Source organism: Gopherus flavomarginatus, chromosome 6 (genome assembly GCF_025201925.1).
Source record: "Gopherus flavomarginatus isolate rGopFla2 chromosome 6, rGopFla2.mat.asm, whole genome shotgun sequence".
NCBI lineage: Eukaryota > Metazoa > Chordata > Testudines > Testudinidae > Gopherus > Gopherus flavomarginatus.
In genome coordinates this window covers 116252495-116270940 of record NC_066622.1, presented here as the reverse complement: position 1 = coordinate 116270940, position 18446 = coordinate 116252495, and the positions used below count along the sequence as shown (strand labels likewise).

General features: G+C 44.3%; 1 protein-coding gene across 6 annotated transcripts in view; it reads left to right on the top strand.

The window, feature by feature from the left end:
• PTPRE (protein tyrosine phosphatase receptor type E) overlaps positions 1-18446 on the top strand; it is a 181654-nt gene that overhangs the window by 99065 nt on the left and 64143 nt on the right. For 4 of the 6 annotated variants that reach the window (XM_050959414.1, XM_050959415.1, XM_050959416.1 and 1 more), the window contains exons 3-5: positions 8492-8594; positions 8882-8955; positions 12095-12231. In XM_050959414.1, the coding sequence (XP_050815371.1) occupies positions 8492-8594; positions 8882-8955; positions 12095-12231 (314 nt within the window). Of the gene's footprint in view, positions 1-8491; positions 8595-8724; positions 8801-8881; positions 8956-12094; positions 12232-18446 lie in introns of those variants that run through there. The other 2 variants (XM_050959417.1, XM_050959418.1) reach the window with 2 other exon arrangements.

Genomic DNA, 18446 nt, shown 5'->3' with positions numbered 1-18446 from the left:
GGAGAGTCTTGGACCTCTCGCTGAAACACATTTTCAGACTTATACTTCTTTAAAACCCAGGTTTTTTTTAACAAATATATTATTTAGTTGTATTGTAGCAGCGCCAAAGAGCCCAGCCACGAACCAGCACCTCATTTTGTTAGACGTTTTACACACACAGAACAAGTCTTTCTTTTGTTTCTTCATTCTTCCTCGGTTCCTTCAGACTTCATATATTGGTGTGTTATCCTTCAGTGGGTTTTGTGATATCTTAATTCACTCCAGTTTCTTTCCTTGTGCCTTCTTTGTCCCCTCTCTGTTTTTTCCTTTCATTTTAGTATTTATCAGTCTGTCTGACTACTTGTTTCATGTATATGTGTGTGTTGCTCATTACTCAGTCACTGCAAAAAAGCAGAAACAAGTTGCTTCCATGACGCTGTCAGTTCCCCTGCCCCCCAAATGTAGGTTGAGAGATGTTATTTCGGGCCATTGCGGATTGCCCCATTGGCATACATTTTTTCCACACAATAGTCACAATTCTCACTTCACAAGTTCACTCATACCTCATGTAGATAGAGTAGCTGTATGGCTTTTAAACAAGGAGAAGAGCTTGCTGTGTGAGAATGAAGTAAATGAGCTCCAGTGTGCAGCATAGGTACACATTGACCATGCTTGCCTATCTCCATTACACTCAAGGTGATTCTCAGAATATGGGCTGAAGAGCTATTTTATTGAGCTATCATACATTTTTAAACATAAGCACACTAAAACAGAGCTAATGCATGGAGGAGTCAATCCTGTTGAATCATTCATTGTGGTCACACAGTGGATTCAAGCGGAAGGGAAGCATCTGTAGTGCTTTTTACAACACACAGGAAATTGGCTTGAACTAGCTTCTAACTTCGCTTTTGAATTAGCTTTTAACTTAATTATCAAGCTCAGTTAGCAGCCAATTGATCTCATATTATATATTTTTGTTTACAGGAAGTGTGACAAGGTTCCTCCTCTGCCTTGGTGGGTCCTGTGCTTATTGGCACATTTGATCGCCTCAGAAGTTCACGGCAGCCCTCAGTTTGGCCACTTCTGCTAGTCGCTCCAACCTGCTGTTAACTCAGCAAACCTCAGCACTGGTCAGCATGGGAAAGGGAGGAGAATGATCCTTGTAGTCTCTGCTGACCCACCTAGTGAGTCGGGGGGACAGGCTCTATGTATTTTGCTGCCTCAAGCACGGCAGTCAGGTCGCCTTTGGCAGCACGCCTGTGAGTGGTCTGCTGGTCACGTGGATTCGGCGGTGTTTCTGCAGGTGTTCTGCCGGTCCTGCGCCTTCTGCCAGTCCCGTAGCTTCGGTGACGGGTACGCCGATCACCTGCAGAAGGCTGCCTGATTGCCACCCTTACAGTGTCTGGCAGGCCGCCCCAGGCATCCACTTGCTGCGCTGGTGCCTGGAGCCACCCCTGGGCCAGGGACCTTCCCCTCTGGTCCCGGTCAACTCCTCTTGTATCAAATAGGGAGTTGGGGGGATGGAAGGGAACCCGGGCCCGCCCACTACTCTGGGTTCCAGCCCAGGGCCCTGTGGATCACTGCTGTCTACAGTGTTTCCTGTAACAGTTGTGCGACAGCTACAGCTCCCTGGGCTACTTCCCGTGGGTTCCATCCAACACCTTCTTTATTCTCACCACAGGACCTTCCTCCTGATATCTGATGATGCTTCTACTCCTCAGTCTCCCAGCAGCACACCTTCTCACTCTCAGCTCCTTGCGGGCCTCTTACTCCCAGCTCCTCGCATGCACCTCACTAACTGAAGTGAGATCCTTTTTAAACCAGTATTAGAGGGGTAGCTGTGTTAGTCTGGATCAGTAAAAGCAGCAAAGAGTCCTGTGGCACCTTATAGACTAACAGACGTTTTGGAGCATGAGCTTTCATGGGTGAATACATGCAACCGACAAAGTGGGTATTCACCCATGAAAGCTCATGCTCCAAAACGTCTGTTAGTCTATACAGTGCCACAGGACTCTTTGCTGCTTTTTTGTAAACCGGGTAACCTGATTAGCCTGTCTGTCCTATTTGATTCTAGTAGCTTCTTAATTTGTTCCAGGTGTCCTAATTAGCCTGCCTGCCATAATTGGTTCCAGCAACATCCTGATTGTTCTGGAACAGCCTATTATCTTACACAGGGAAAAGGGACCTGCATAATCTGGGGCTAATGTACCTACCTTCTATCACTCTCCTGTAGCCATCTGACCTGATCCTGTCACAGAAGATATGAATATAACAAACAATAGTGCACTGATCTGTAATACATATATAAACTATCCAATTCCTGACATGATAAAAACCAGTATAATAATAAAATGTTAATATCGGCAGATAGACAAATTTGGGTCTTAAAAAAACCCAAATATTTCATTTTAGGACTTTTCTGTATTTTTGTCCTGTGTTAGAAGTCATTTACAGTGTTTGGATTTAAAACAAATAGTATGTTTTATAAATGTGTGTTAGGGGAAAAATACTGTTGCTCCTTTTTGACCCAAGTGATCAGCCAAATATCAGGGTCCTGCGAGTTGTTCACTAGCAGGAGAAATTGATGCTGGAGTCTGGTATCTATAATGCAGTCCTGTTTATTTACAAAAAATGTATAAAGTCCTGTTTCTCAAAACACAGTGACAATCAAACAAAAGGAGACAGCTTCTTTGCTCCCAGCTCCAAGCTTCTTTCAGCCAACACTTAACTCAAAAACTTTCTCTCTCTTTTTCTTAGGGTCACACTACCAGTGCTTTTGTGGCTGGTGCTTCCTTGCTGCCTTCTGTTTCCTAACCTTCTGGTGGTTTTCCTGCTTGTGCTTTCCCCCACCTGTCTCACCCCTCCTCAACCCGCTCTCTACTAAAATACCTAGTGAAGCCCCTCTGCCACCTGTTTCAAGTTGCTGAGAGAACTCATGTGCCTTTTCGTTTCGGGCAGTGACATGTGCCTGTGTTCTAGTTGGAGTCCCCTGTTGTTTCAGCTGCCTGGTTCCGTAAAGCAGCTTAATGACTCTTTAGAATGATTTATATCCACCCACCACCGAGTTTCAAAAAGATTTAACCCAACCTATAATAGTTCTATTTAACAAGTACTGGGTTGGTATCTCTGAGGGTATAGCTACACTAGCAGTGTTAAAGTGCTGCTGCACTCGTGTGCACCAGTGTTGGGAGAGAGCTCTCCGTAAAAAAAAACCACCCTCACGAGGGGAGTAGCTCTTAGCACTGGTGCACTGTCTACACTGCCACTTTACAGCGCTGAAACTTGCAGTGCTGAGGGGAGTGTTTTTCACATCCCTGAGCGAGAAAGTTGCAGCGCTATAAAGTGGTAGTGTAGACAAGGCCATCGGAAGGTGCACCCTCCTCAACACTAACCTGCCTCCATTACCATGGAAGCTCACAGCACTTGCTGTGGGGCTGTTGTAGGAGCTGAAAATAATCAGAGTGCAATAAAAGCCCAGCTGTGCCCTAGACTGCAAGGGAGTCCCTGTAGAACCATTCTTCCGGGTCCATGCCACTCAGGGAATCTCCTTATCCTGGGGCTGATTCTACCAGCTTTCTAGCCCTTTTACACTGGTTACTTGGGTCTGAAGGGGCTGCAATGGCCAGAATTACATCCTTGCCCGAGGAGTTTATAATCTAAGGGTCTGAATCTTCGGGACCAAGCTCTTGCACCTGCTAGGCTCTGCATTCAACATAAAACAGGTAGGGATGACGACAAGGTGTGGAGGAGGAGGAGGAGGAGGAAGAAAGATCACCAGATACTTATTGTTACATCTGCTGCTTTTGGTTCCTAGTTTGGTTTGGTTTTGATTTTAATTAGAATACTTTAATTAGGAACAGAACGAAGCCGGGGGAACATTACAAGATAAGGAGCACTAGCACCAGAAAAAGCAAATCAGGCATTTGGAAATGTGGCAATAGTGACAAAGCGATGCAAAATCGCATGGCCCAAACTTTGAGGAAAACCAGTGTCATGGCCCTAATTTCTTCTCAAAGTGGAACACAGTGGGTATTTCAACACATTTCTGGAAAATCCCTGGGTTTATGATTTTAAAGCTGCCATTCTAAGTAGAGAGTTACATGGTTACTGGACCACTGTTTATTATATCTGTTTGTGGTGTAATGGTTGAAAACTTTCCATGGCAATGACCAGAATGAGGATCTACAGTCAAAATAATTTGCTTCCTCAGCATGTACTTGTCTATGTCTCAGTTCCCTGCAGCAGCACTGATTAAAGAAGTAGCTTTGGTGCTACAATCATTCAGTCTGCCCTTGAAGTGTTTAATTTCTCTTATTACATAGATGGCTGTCTGGTTAAAGGCCACTGTCAGGACTCTGAATTTATAAAAGGTCTGGGGCAAAGTAATCTTGCTCTTTAATTTCTGAATTTTGTTTATAAATTAGCGGCCCAACCTTTGGGGAAAATACAAAATAATAAATGTGATCAACATTTAAAAAGCATGTGATACCTGCATGCAGCTCTCACACATAGTATAAGGCTGCTGGTCTGACATCACTGTTTTGTTTAAATTCATGGGACTGTCATGGAGGACAGAGGAAGGGGCCATCTGTGTTTCCAAGCTGACTTCCTTGACATCAGGTGGCCAGAGGAGAAACAAGACTGTGATGTAGCACTCATAGAGCTGCTTAAGCGTATGAGTGCCATGCTCTGTCCCTTGAAATCAGGATATGTAAGCAGGGTTGACATATACCAGTCACCATCCTGTAGCAGAAAATCTCTCAGCAGTGGTATTTCCTAATGTTGCTACATGGGACTACATCTTAAGTCAATGCAGAACCTTGAGGTGGAGCAGAATGCAACCTACTTATTAAGCAGTGCTTCCTGGTAACAGTGCATGACACTTGAGCTCTGAGATCTGCTCTGGCTGCCTACTGATTTCCAGACTGAATTTGAGATGATGTTTTTGACTATAAAGCCCTAAATAGTGTGGGATGTTGATGCTTGAGAGACCACCTCTTTCCTCATGTCACATTGCTACAGCAGAGGAGTTTGAGTTGGATCCCCCTCAGTTTAAAAGGGGGATGACTCTAGAGGGCTCTCCATGAGGGTCTTCGGTTCTGAAGCCAGCTGTCTGATGTGGTCCAAATTAGCCCAAGAAGGCATACTGCAAGGCACATCCATTGGGTTGGGTTGTGCAAGAAGAAAGGGTTATGTCTGTGTCAGGGAGGGGAGTTTTGTGCTTGGGGACGGGGGGAGAATTCCTTGGGGAGTTGAGGGTTTTTTTGTTTTGTTTTTTTGCTGTGGGAGGTGGTAAACTGCTATTTTATATTTTTTGTTCTTGTAATTTGTGTCAGTACATATCGTGCTTTGGGTAGACAGTCCTTTTGTGCTCCTATAAATAAAATATCACATGATGGGACATCCTCCACGGTACTCTCCAGCTGAATTTCCCAGTGTCTAAAGAGGGGAAGCATATGATGGCCTCCATAACTAGAGTTTGTTATTTAATTGTTTTGTTTATTCTCTGCTAAGCCTTAATTACTGTGCAGAAAACACTACTGTTGCTATAAATTAGTGGCTAACTAATGCACGCTCCATCTGGGTCATGCTGCAACATAGAGATCGTGAAACCTAAACAAAACAAATGTATGTTTTCTTTCTTGCCTATCATTTCTTGTTCTTTCATCTTACATGTCATTTTTATGCTTTATTTCCCATATCACATGAACCTACCAGTCTCTGTTTAATATTATGTTGATGGAGTCATTCCTTCCTAGAATATCTTTCTACCTCAAATTATATATGCCTAAATCTTATTTTCTGTCCTAATTCCATATCTACCCAGTGATGTATCCTCTCTCTACATCCATATTGTATTTTCTTTTCTTCTTATCCCAATCTATTCTTTTTCTCTTCCATTTTATATAATCCTCACTCTAACATAGTCAGTTTGTACTGTGAAGCAGTACTGTGAAGTACTTAGAGCAGGAAACCGGGAGTAAGGCTCATGCTCGTCTCTGTGCATGTATGCACAGGATGTACCTGCAAAAAGAGAAGAATTCTTCCTTCAGAACATGGTTTCTCTTTTTTCCCTCCACTGCGGGGACCCCAGGAGGTTTTGGCTGTGTGGGATTAGGAGAATTGGATAGGATTCTCCTGACTTTCTACCCCACAGGGGGAAGCAGCACAGCTAAAGCCTGGGCTGATGGAGTTTTTGGTTTTGTTTGAACTGCATGGTTGTCTGGAGCATGAGATACTGCAAGTCAAATTGTGGACTACTATTAAAAGTTACTACTAGCATAAAGAAACAGGAAATAAAAATTCAATATTAAAATCAACTTAATTTTGCAGTATTCAGTATTGGCAAGTAGCAGCATAAGCCCTAAAACTATATGTAATTGATGCCAGGTACAGTAGAACCTCAAAGTTACCAACACCTCAGGAATGGAGGTTGTTTGTAACGTTGAACAAAACATGATGGTTGTTCTTTCAAAACCACATTGACTTAATGCAACTCTGAAACTTTACCATGCAGAAGAAAAATGCTGCTTTCACTTTATTTTTCTAGTAGTTCACGTTTACGTTTAACACAGTACTGTACAGTATTTGCTTTTTTTTTTTTTTTTGGTCTCTGCTGATGCCTGATTGCATCCCTCCAATTCCAAATGAGGTGTATGGTTGACTGATCAGTTTGTAACTCTGGTGTTCATAACTCTGAAGTTCTATTGTAGCTTGTACCAGATATGTACCAAAAGAGCACCTCGTGTGCTGTGTTGCATCTGTTGAGCAAAGTAAATATCCTTGACCAGATCCTCAACTAGTATAAATCGGCATAACTTCATTGACTTCACTAGAATTCTCCCTCCTCCCCCCGTATCTGGTGCTCTGTACTTTGCACATTAGGTGCATTACAAACCAGCAACTAGCCACCTGCAAAAACAGCCAAACAAGAAATTGTATGTCAGTCTAATGCCTGGAACCTTTGAATATAATTCTAAAATCTTGCATCAAATATCTTAGCCTGGTAAATTTATACTGGGAGGCGGGGGAGAATATGCTTTCTCATTCACCAGGTCTTCACACTTCTGGTAATTAACTTTGCAATTCTCTCAGTTGCTCCCACAAATATAAAGGACATATTAAAGAGCTGTATGCAATGTTGTTGTAGAAATGTTGGTCCTAGGATATTAGAGAAGGTGGGTGAGGTAATATTTTTTATTGGACCAACTTCTACTGGTGAGAGAGACTTTTGAGCTACATAGAGCTCTTCCTCAGGTCTGGGAAAGGTACTCAGAATGTCACAACTAAATACAAGGTCAAACAGATAGTTTAGCATAAGTAATAATATTCTTACAGGTCCATTAATCAGATAAAATGTTTCTAATATCCCTTCAGGAAAATACTCAGTATAATGAAATAAAGAAACAGATGCAAAACCTACAGACATACCTCCTCTGCCAGTGGTTTGAGCATTGGCCTGCTAAACCCAGGGTTCTGAGTTCAGTCCCTGAGGGGGCCAGTTGGGGATTGGTCCTGCTTTGAGCAGGGGGTTGGACTAGATGATCTCCTGAGGTCCCTTCCAACCCTAATAATCTATGATTCTATGATCAACACCCTCCAGAACATGTCTTTCAAGATCATACACATGCCTATCACAACATGTGTTATACCTCATCCAGTGCACTATGTGCCCCAGTAACAGTTATGTGGGTGAAACGAGACAGTCGCTATGCTCTTGAATGAACTCACATAGGAAAATGATAAAAGATGAAAAGCATCACATCACCCGTGGGAGAACACTTTTCATGAAGCGATTGCTGTATATCTGACCTAACAGTCCTCATCCTCAATGGAAACCTGCGCAACATTTTCAGAAGATGAGCTTGGAAACTTAAATTCATAATTTTTCTTGATAATAAAAATCATGATCTTAATTAAGATACTGGATTTATAGCTCATTACAACAATCTGTAACCACTCTAACCCCCTTTTTGTCCTATGACTACAGGGGTGTTTAACAGGCCACTTCAACTTGAATGGTTCTTTAGAATATATGCAAACTAAGTATGCTAAACTACCTTTTTTATCTTGTGTTTAGCTGTGACACTCAGAATACCTGTCCAAGGACTGAGGAAGAGCTTTGTATATCTTGAAAGCTTGTGTCTCTCTCACCAACAGAAGCTGGTCCAATAAAAGATATTATCTCGCTCACCATATTCAAGAGCTGATTTTAAAAATATGCACAGATTTTAAAAATATGTTCCCTTAATTGTGGGTTTCAGCTTTGTATTTATTCACTAAAAAGCACTGTTAATATTTTTTACAAATTGATACAGTCAAACCACCACACACAGCCACCAAATCTATGTTCCATGGGAACTTTGGCCCTAGAGGTAGGCCTTTTGGAAACTGTACAGTGTATTTAAATCAGTTTTTGAAAGTATTAGGTATGTTTGTCCAATATTATCTTTGCTACACTGAGAATTCCATCACAACAATCTGTCACTCTCGGTGTTTTTTTAATTTATAGAATCTCCAGAAAAGAACAGTTCACACCAGCAACTACTGACTTCAGTGTTGATCCTGCTTCTTGTATTCATCATTTTCATTCTTCTGGCTGGGTATTTTTTCAGGTAGGGAGCTGTTAAACGCAGCACTCAAAACTAGATTGGTCATGTTTTGATATGATCTAATAAGGAAATGAAAGCGGTTCTACATATATGCAGTAACTGAAGTCTCAGACCACAGTTTAGAGTAGCGGAGGATGCCGTATGTTGCATTTTTTCATTAATCATTACCATCTGAAGATGAACAGAAAGAGTTTCTCCAGAATTACATGGTTTGTACAAGTTAATCTGGAAGAGTATTTGTTACCTTTTAACGCAATTATTCAAATTAATTTGGTTTTGTGGAATTTAAGGTTCAGAAAACATAGGAAAGCTGTTGTGACCTTCAGTGACAAAAAGATGCCAAATGGAATCTTAGAAGAGCAAGGTAATGAAATGTTGGCTTTGTTTTTTAGAATGAATTTTACTCTCTCTCTCTCTCTCTCTGTCTGTGTACACACTTTAATTTTGAAAGTTAAGAATTCAATTCTCTAAACTTTGAGGATTACTTGTATCTTTTTATTGTATCATTTTAGTGCTGGCTTTATTTATTTAAAAGAAAACAAAGAAGAAAACTTCCCTCTCTCTTCCTTCTCCTTTCTGTTTAATAATTTACAGCTTAAAGTTGTAACTTTACCAGATTTTGTTTCTCCACGGCAATTCTCATAACTGGTTTGTTAGTGAAAGATTCCTCATGACAGCTGAGTTATCTGCACCAGTTTTCAGCTGAAGAAAAAAGGATAGAAACATTTGTGTTAAAAAAGAAAAAAGACATATGCATGAAGGACTACTTTGTAACTCTGTGACCAGATTAAAAAGTCTAAGGGGGATGAGTGGGAAGGTAATGTAAGAGAATAGAATTTTTTTAAAAAGATGAAGTCCAAAAATTGAAAATATTCACCAATAGATTTTCAGATGTTTTTATTAAGAGCATAGCAAATTAGACTAGATTTGGACCATCAAGCACAATAAAGATTAAAAGATGGCGAAGTTGCTGGGGAATTATAGGTCATCCATATATTACTCATGCCATAATGACGAGGGAGTAAACAATTTTAAAAAAAAAAGGGAAAAAGTAATCACAAGGGAGAATTACCTGCATTTTCTGTGGCTTTCATGTTACTACATGCAAACTGAAAAACAGTTTACTGTATTCACAATTCTAAATATAAACCAAATGAGCGTAACTTCCTGTTCAGTGTTAAATTTCCTAACATCAGTTAAAACAGCATTGATGTTTCCAATGTATTGAGATATACTAGCCATCAAGCAGAACGCTGTTACTCTGTGGAATGGCTACTACATGAACTATTAAGCAGCATGGTTGTTGAAAGTAGCGTTGTCACTGTCTGTTTCTAGGGAAGTGTTTTGTTTTTCTTTTAAACAAAGTTTCTAATCTCAGGGAAGCTTCCTCTACCATGATTTCAAAATTTTTCTACTTCACTGTTGTTTTAAAATACAATATGTTTGCACACTGGATCTAATTTTCTAACCAGTCTACCTGTGCACAATTGTCATAAAGCTAGCAGATCTAGCCGGCTGGTGCAAGGGAATTCCAGGGTGTCAGATGCTACACAAAGCATCCCATAGGGAGGTAATTGCTGTAAAAGAAACATGCTGGAGCACCTTGGTCTGCTAGAACAGCCACTTTAGCTAAACAGCTTCACTAGACCCGCTAAATCGACCCGCAGATTGCTCTCTAGTTGACCCTGGTACTGTACTCCGAACAAGAAGAGTAAGTTAAGTTGACTGGAGAGTGTCTCCTGTCGACCCAGCATAGTGTGAACCCCGCAATAACTCGACCTAAGCTACGTCAACTCCAGCTACATTATTCATGTAGCTGAAGTTGCATAGCTTAGGTCAATTTACCGCGATAGTATAGACATGGCCTCAGAGCGGCCAGCAACTTGGGACTGAACTCCCTTTTTTTCTTGATCTGTGCTTGGTGCAGAAAGACCAGACCACGTGTTTGCATTTTTGCAGGTATGTATTGGTGCCTACAATGAATTGCAGGTGGAAAAGTATTCTTTCAAAATTCAGGTCCTGTTTAAATGCAGACTACTGTCTACATGGCACAAATATTGTTTTCCACTGTTTTGGGACAGAAACTAAATTAAAGCACTGATGCTTCCTATACTTTTGGTTAAAGATGCAATAGAAATGCTTCAAACAAGTCTCATGAATTTGTTACCTTCTTAAAGCAGTTTATTGAGACCAAAACACTTACCTAATTGTAGTTATTGTAAATATTACAGCATTTCTGGTGTCTGGCTTATTTTGGAGAAATAAAACCATTTGTAAAATAGATTTAATAATTATTTTCCTTAAACTGAGTATTTTAAACAAATTTCTCCTCCAATCCCCACACCTCACAGTGAGTATGAGGAACTGAGGGATCCTATTGCCTCCCCATGTGATGTTTCGTCAGATTTTTATTCTGTTACAAAGTAAAGTCAGAAACTCTAATTATTAACATTAGGACACAGGCTTCTGAGGATTGTTTTAATCAAGTGTGCGTTCAGAGAAATCTCTCGGCTTTTTACTGTATTTTTATGGAAATCAGCTCTGTCGTTAGTTTGACTATAGTATAATTGTAGCCGTGTCAGTCTTAGGATGTTGGCTCAATAAGAGATATTACCTCACCCACCTTGTCTCACTAGTTTGATTCACATTTTGTAAGAGGCATTCTGTTCCTTTTTCCAAGATGTTTCACAAAACTAATTGTATCATCATTTGATTAATGGAATACATCTCTACCCCGATAGAATGCCATCCAATATAACACGAATTCGGATATAACGTGGTAAAGCAGCGAGGAGCCCCGGGCCCTTTAAAGTTCCACCCGAGCCTGCTGCTTTACCGCATTATAGCCGAATTCATGTGGCACCCTGGGCCTTTTAAGTCACTGCCCAAGCCCCGCTGCCAGAGCTCCAGTGGTGATTTAAAGGGCCCAGGGCTCTGGCCACTGTGGGGAGCCCTGGGGCCTTTAAATCTCTGCCTGAGTTCCGCTGCCAGAGCTCCGGTGGTGATTTAAAGGGCCCGGGGCTCTGGCCACTGTGGGGAGCCCTGGGGCCTTTAAATCCCTGCCTGAGTCCCGCTGCCAGAGCTCCGGCGGTGATTTAAAGGGCCCAGGGCTCCCTGCAGCAGCTGGAGCACCAGGCCCTTTAAATCCCTGCCGGGGCTCTGGCAGTCAGGCTCAGATGATGATTTAAAGGTCCTGGGGCTCTGGCCACTGCGGGGAGCCCCGGGTCTTTTTAATCCCCGCCCAAGCCCCGCTGCCAGAGCTCCGGCGGTGATTTAAACGGCCCGGGGCTCCCCACAGTGCTGGAGCACCAGGCCCTTTAAATCACTGCCAGGGAAGCCAGTCCAGTCCGGCGTACCGACCCAAACCTGATATAACGCAGACTCACATGTTAGGCGGTGAGATTTTTCGGCTCCCAAGGATCGTGTTATATCAGAGTAGAGGTGTAATTAGTTGTCCCTCGTTCTGAATATACTTTTGACATTTATTTTCTCTGGTTTGACAGAACAGCAAAGGGTGATGCTGCTCAGCAGGTCTCCCTCTGGCCCAAAGAAGTACTTTCCTATTCCAGTGGAGCATCTGGAGGAAGAAATACGGATAAGGTCAGCAGATGATGGGAAACAGTTTCGGGAAGAATTTAATGTAAGTCTGCTTGTTTTCTGTGTCATTTTTTATCACAGAGAAGAGACATAGGAAAGCAAGAATGGATATGAACCCAAAAAATGTTGTTGGGTTTTTGTAATTAAATGTGTGTGACATTGGCACTTATTGCATGGGGAATGCTGGGCAAGTGTAACCCACACACCTTCTGAGTGTGATGTTCTCTCCTCTCTAGTGGCACTGAGATGGTCCAGGGCCGGATTGACCTTTTGTGGGCCTGGCGCCAAACATATTTGTGGGCCCCCATGTGGTTGTGATGAGCCCCTTCCAAGTGTGGGCCTGGCATGACATAGTAAATGTGGTATTGCTGGGATGGAGATGAAAACATTTATTCAAAAACAAAATAAGATATTTGAAGCCACACTTGACTGAGACCTCCACTCAGCCCCTGGAGAACAAACTGGACTAACGTCAGTGAACCCAGAATACCACTGAATTTGGTGTGTGTGGAGGGGAGTTGTTTGTTAGTTTTGTCTTTTTTGTTTAAACACTCAGCACCTGCTTGGGGCCCTGAACACAAGTGCTTAATTAACACACTTATGAGCCATATTAAGTCCGGATGTAGCGGTCAGTGATATCGCACTTGCATCTTCTCACCAATGCCTCCTCTACCCAAAGTTATGTTTCATAAATACATTTTTTGAAAGCAGCATTTTCTACTTTGGTAAAATGTTTACAAAACTTTGGGGCAGAGTGTGGGGAGGAAAATTGCTGGTGCCCATCTTTTGCAAGAAGGAAAGGCCACTGGGAGACACACACACACACACTTTACCACAAAGGCTACCACAGTCCAGCCTCAAGCTCCTACCCCAACCTTCACACCTGGGCTCTCCTCCCCCACTTCCCGTCCCTCCTACTATCCTCACCCCAAAGAAAGGCTCTCCTCAATCTCCCTGCTTCTGCCCACCGCCTCACACTTTAATCCCAGGGCTGTCACTTCCCTCCCTTCTACTACCCCCCAACCCTGAGCCAACCACCACCTTCAACTCAGACTTTCCTCTCCCTCCCTCTGCCCCCTGCCACACCAACCCCCACCTTAATATCCTGCTTCTCCTACACCCCCCACACAGAGTCATCATCTTCTCCCTGATTGCCCCACAACTGCCCCTTTCTCCCCAAACCATGCTGCTTCCCCTCTCCTCCTTGAATTGCAGGGGGGCAGTTTCTGGGCATTCCCATTGTCAGAGGGCGCAGCAGCCAGCATTGACAAGCCCCGCTGTCACTGTCCCCCTTGCTCCCAGGGAACACAGACAACCACCCCCCACCCTGAAGTTACAGGGTCGAGACAGTGCCCAGGAGCCTCCAGGCATCACGGTCACTGGGGGGCTGCACACTACCTAGGAGTTACAGTACCACAGCTGCCCCCAGCTCCCCACTGCCCAGGAAAATGGGGGAGATTCGTGGGTGGGGGGAGCCAGGAGCTCCCACCCCATGCCCCAAGGGGGATGGGAGGGTTCAGCGGGATTAGTGCCAGGAATCCTCTCCCTGCACCAGACCATTTTCTTGCTTGGGATTTCTTTTTGGTCCACTCCGCCCACTTCAGCTGGGGCAGCTGGCAACATGGCGCAGAGCATTCTGGGACTAATAGTGCAGCTGTCTGTGGAGGTCCCAGGGCCCCAGTGGTACACAGCAGCGTGCAAACCACAACTCCCTTCCAAGTGTGGTCTGGGGCCATGGCACCACCAGAGCCATTGTAAACCACTGAGACCACTTAGTGATTAATGAGTCTGCTCAACAGCCTTAGCAAAGAGCCAGTTGGCTTTTAGGTCATGAAGGAGAGGCTCAGGTTCAGTCCCGTCTGCTGACGACCAGGATCTGTCTGTGTTACACAAGTACAGTGTAAGCTTCTCCACACAGCTTGCCAATGCTCTTCATTACTCATGTTTAACACCCAGTTATTTCTGTTCTGGTCCTTAGAGATACTGTTACATGTGTTGGATTGTACAGTTGTTTAGCCATGGGGACAAATGTCCACTAGGGCTTATGCTGGAGAACTAAACCGATTCTCATTTGTGCTCTCTCCTGAGTTTGAACACAGAAGTGTCTCAAAATAGAACTCTAATCCACTGAGCTGTGTCTCTCTGTCTTTCTCTCCCTTCCTTGATGCTAAAGAGTACAGGCACCTGTTTTACTGAAAAAGTTATAAATTCTAATTAGTGTTGTGATACTGAGTCACATTTGGAAAAACTGAACTGTTTTATTTTATCAGAGTCTGGGATCTTAAACTCTTCAGTCTTGATGCCCTCCTCCCTCAGAGGAAAGGGAGGGAAGATAGAAAGCTCTGCAGCATTCAAGCCTCTGAGAATGATAGTCTCCCCTCTGTAGGGAGAAGCTTATGGCTCAGGGGACAAGAGAGCCAAGGCCTTTTAAACCAGTATAGCTCAGTGATCTTTGGGAAACTCTGCTCTTTGGGGTTCTGCTCAGATCTGCGTGCCATTTGTAAGGAGTGTGAGTGCCTCTCAGCAGTTCTCCAGTAAACCCACTTCTCAGCAGCATTATTGGCAGGGGAGCCCTGGTTCAGTTGGATGCCTGAGCAAGAAGGCTTTCCTGAGGTATTTTGCTTTGTCAGAAAGACAGCGTGTTTACTCCCCATTACCCCAGATTGACAGTTGTATGCTGGCTGTATAGATGGATTTTACCCAGCTCTTGTGGAGGTAGGGGGAAGTACAGTAACTCCTCACTTTAAGTTGTCCCAGTTAACATTGTTTCATTGTTATGTTGCTGATCAGTTAGGGAACATGCTCATTAAAAGTTGTGCAATGCTCCACTCTTAACGTTGTTTGGCTGCCTGCTTCCTTCACAGCTGGCAGCCTCCCTACGCCCCCCCCTCCCCACAGTGCCTCCCGCTTGCTGGTAGACCCCACAGATCAGCGCCTCCTCCACCCACTGCTGCAATCAGCTGGCTTGTGGCGTTTTGGGGGCAGGAGGGAGAGGGGAGGAGCGAGGACTCAGCGCGCAGTCTCCTCCTCCCTCCCCTGCCTCTTGAATGCCACAAGCCAGCTGATTGCCCTGGGCAGCAGGCGGGGGGGAAGGAGGGGGAGCTTGCACGCCAAGTCCTGTCTTCTCCCCCCTCCCTCCTGTCCCCTAAACACTGCAAGCCAGCTGATTGCCCCAAGCAGGAGGGAGTGGGGTGGAGCAGGCATTTAGAAGGGAGGGGAGGGAGGAGCGAGGATGCAGCGTGGGAAGTAAAGGGGGAGGAGGCGGGGAGGGGAAGAGGCAGGTCAAGAACGGGAGCCTGGGGGGAGGGAGGGAGTGGGCAGGCTGAGGATTGAGTCCCCCACCAGCCCCTGGTGCTTGCAGAGTAGGGGAAGCTGCCGCTGCTGCGCAATGTGCTTCTCCTAGCCTACAGCACCTTCAGCTTCTTGCCTACCTCATTGTCTGCAGTGCCAATGGGCTGTGGCTGTGTGGGGTAAGGCGGGGGCGCCTCCCAACGATAGTACTGTTTAGTGCAGTATGTTTGTAAGCACACAGCACGTGCACACTACTCCCCCCAGCGCAGTATTAAATTGCTTGTTAAAAAATTGTTTAAAACTTATATAATGCTTTTTGTCTGCCAAAAAAAAAATTCCCTAGAACCTAACCCCCCTATTTACATTAATTTTTATGGGGAAATTGGATTCGCTTAAAGTCGTTTCACTTAGTTGCAATTTTCAGGAACATAACTACAACGTGAAGTGACGAGTTACTATATGCCGTGTTGGGTCCACTCCCAAGCTTCTGCAATTTCAGGGGCCATTCCACACCCACTTATTTTCACTTCCCTCAACACCACATGGCAGAACTGAGCAGCTTAGAACCGTATATAGTATGTTAAATGCAGACTCAACTGGGCCAATACGCAACTATTATTAGGGTATGTCTACACTTGCAGAGTTTTCCCACTGTAAGTTTCACCGGTGATAGGGAACCTGCAAAAGAAAAGAGCTGGTTTGTGTACTCACTTAATTCCTCAGGCATCAGAGAGTGTTTACATTAGCAGCACTTCCATCGCTGATAAGAGCAGTGCAATGAGGGCTGCTATCCCACAGTGCAGCTCTCTCCATTTTGACGACAGGCCTTGGCACCGGGGAAGGGGGATCCTGGGGCATCTTGGGTCCCTGCACAGCCTCCTCTCCCCAAACACTGATCAGCTCCAGTAGCTCTGCATTGTTCCAAGCAGGGGATCGTTTGCTCCATGGAGCAGGCATTGTCATCTGGCCAGATGATCAGTGAGCACTTTCCAAGAAAACAGGAAGGGGAATTTCAAAGTTTCTGGGGCTTTACATGGGGAGGGGTGGATTTCTGTTTACCTGGCACGCAGAGCAGCAGAGCTGCTTGCCAGAGTGGTCACCTAGGCACTATGGGATATCCTCAGGAGGCTAAAAGCTCTGTAAACAAGAAGAACATGTCTTCACTTGCACATCACTGCAAAAGCATCACCAGTAAGACCTGTATGCATCTCACGGAGGTGGTTCAGTTTCACTGCAAAAAGTCATTGATAAGTGTAGACATTCCCATGAGTTTTGTGCAAAAAAGAGACTTTTTCCGCTTTAAATGGCAAGTGTAGACATGCCCTTAGATAGCGTAAGGTGGTGCCCTTAGTACTGAAAAACCGTATTAAGTGAGCTTCATAATTGGCAGCATTTTTTTTTTATGTTGGTGATTTGATTATATGTTTGACATGTGTTTGTACTGCTGCTGCATGTGCAGTGTAGTCACTATCAAATGACAGGGTTACCTGAGTAACATTTTTTTTAAATGTTAATTTAAGAAGAGTTGTATCCCAGTGCACTAGCACATTTGTGAATGTTGACTCTCCTAATTAACCCCCCCCGGTATAGTCAGTGGTGAAACCTGGCAATCTATTTTTGTTTTAAAATGTGCGTTGCTTTGCTCGTATTCTACAGCGTTCTCTAAATATGTGAAACTTTTGCTTGCAAACTGAATGAGTCTGACTACCATGGTAAGAGATCTATTTATGTAGGTTCACATGCAAAGAAATATATTAAAACATTGAGAAGAATGGTCAGTGAGGTATTCTTGATGGCTTTTTAGCATTATAATAACCACACGGCAGCTTGCAGCTGCTTGCATGGAAGATGCGGATTACATTCTATCAGTTGTTTGCTCTACACTTGGTATTGTCAAAGACCAGAATGTGAGCAGTTGTCCCTAGAGGTTGGAGCAGGAGTCATACTTAGCAGTTGGAACAGGAGCCAGGAATAGGAGCTAAGGATCAGAGCTGGAATTAGAGGCCAAGGGTCAGAGTAGGAGCAGAGTTGAAGTCATTGGTCAGAGCCAAGCTTCAAATCTGAGGCTGCAATGAGGCAAGGCAGGGGTAGGGTTGGAACAAGGCAGGAGCAAGACTGGGAATAAGCAGAAGCAGTCGCAGCCATGGGTGAATGCTTTGAACAGTCGCTGAACTGCTGCTGGGATTAAGAGCTGGTCCGTTGATTTTTCCAACCAATCAGGTGGCATAACCAATCAGGCAGCCTACTACAGGCCAGTTATGCTAATTTGGTTGCCTGGAGACTGATTCTGCTGCAAGCCCCGCTTTCAAATTGACTCTGCTGCAAGCCCTCAAGGACAACTCTTAGTGTCCTCGGGACCTGGTTTCTAGAGGTACCTCCAGCAGAACTTTCAGAACAGGTCCAGGGTGTGGATGTTCTATTCTGGTTCCCAAGACCACTCATCCGGACTGCATCCTTCTGAGTCCACCATGTACCAGAATCTTCCCTTAATTTTCCAAGAGTCGAGGACTCAGAGGACCAAGTACTCCTCCTGTCCATGGACTGTTATGAGTGGCAGTAGAGGATTGGAGCACTTTGGGTATGAGTTCTCAGTATAGGGCTTTAAAAGTGAGATGTGAAAGATGGGTGATCTTCAAGGATTTGTGGAGCTGTAACCAGAAGGCCACTGGGTTCACCTGCTAAGTAATCTTGAAAGGATTCAGGTATTAACAGTCTAGTTTGGCAGATGGGCAGCTTGATTTAAGGTTCTGGGCAGAGAGCCACACCTTATCTCCTACAGCCAGATTTGGCCAGGTCTACATGATGTTTGTAGGCTTCTTTAGCAGACTGCAGGTGTTCTGTGTGCTCCCAGTGCACCCGGTATAGGTGGGCAGCTGAATTCTCAGTGGTCAGTACTGGAGATCTCACGGGCAAGTCTAGGTGGAAGTGGGTCTGAAAGCCATTGTTTGCAAAGAATGGGATATGTTG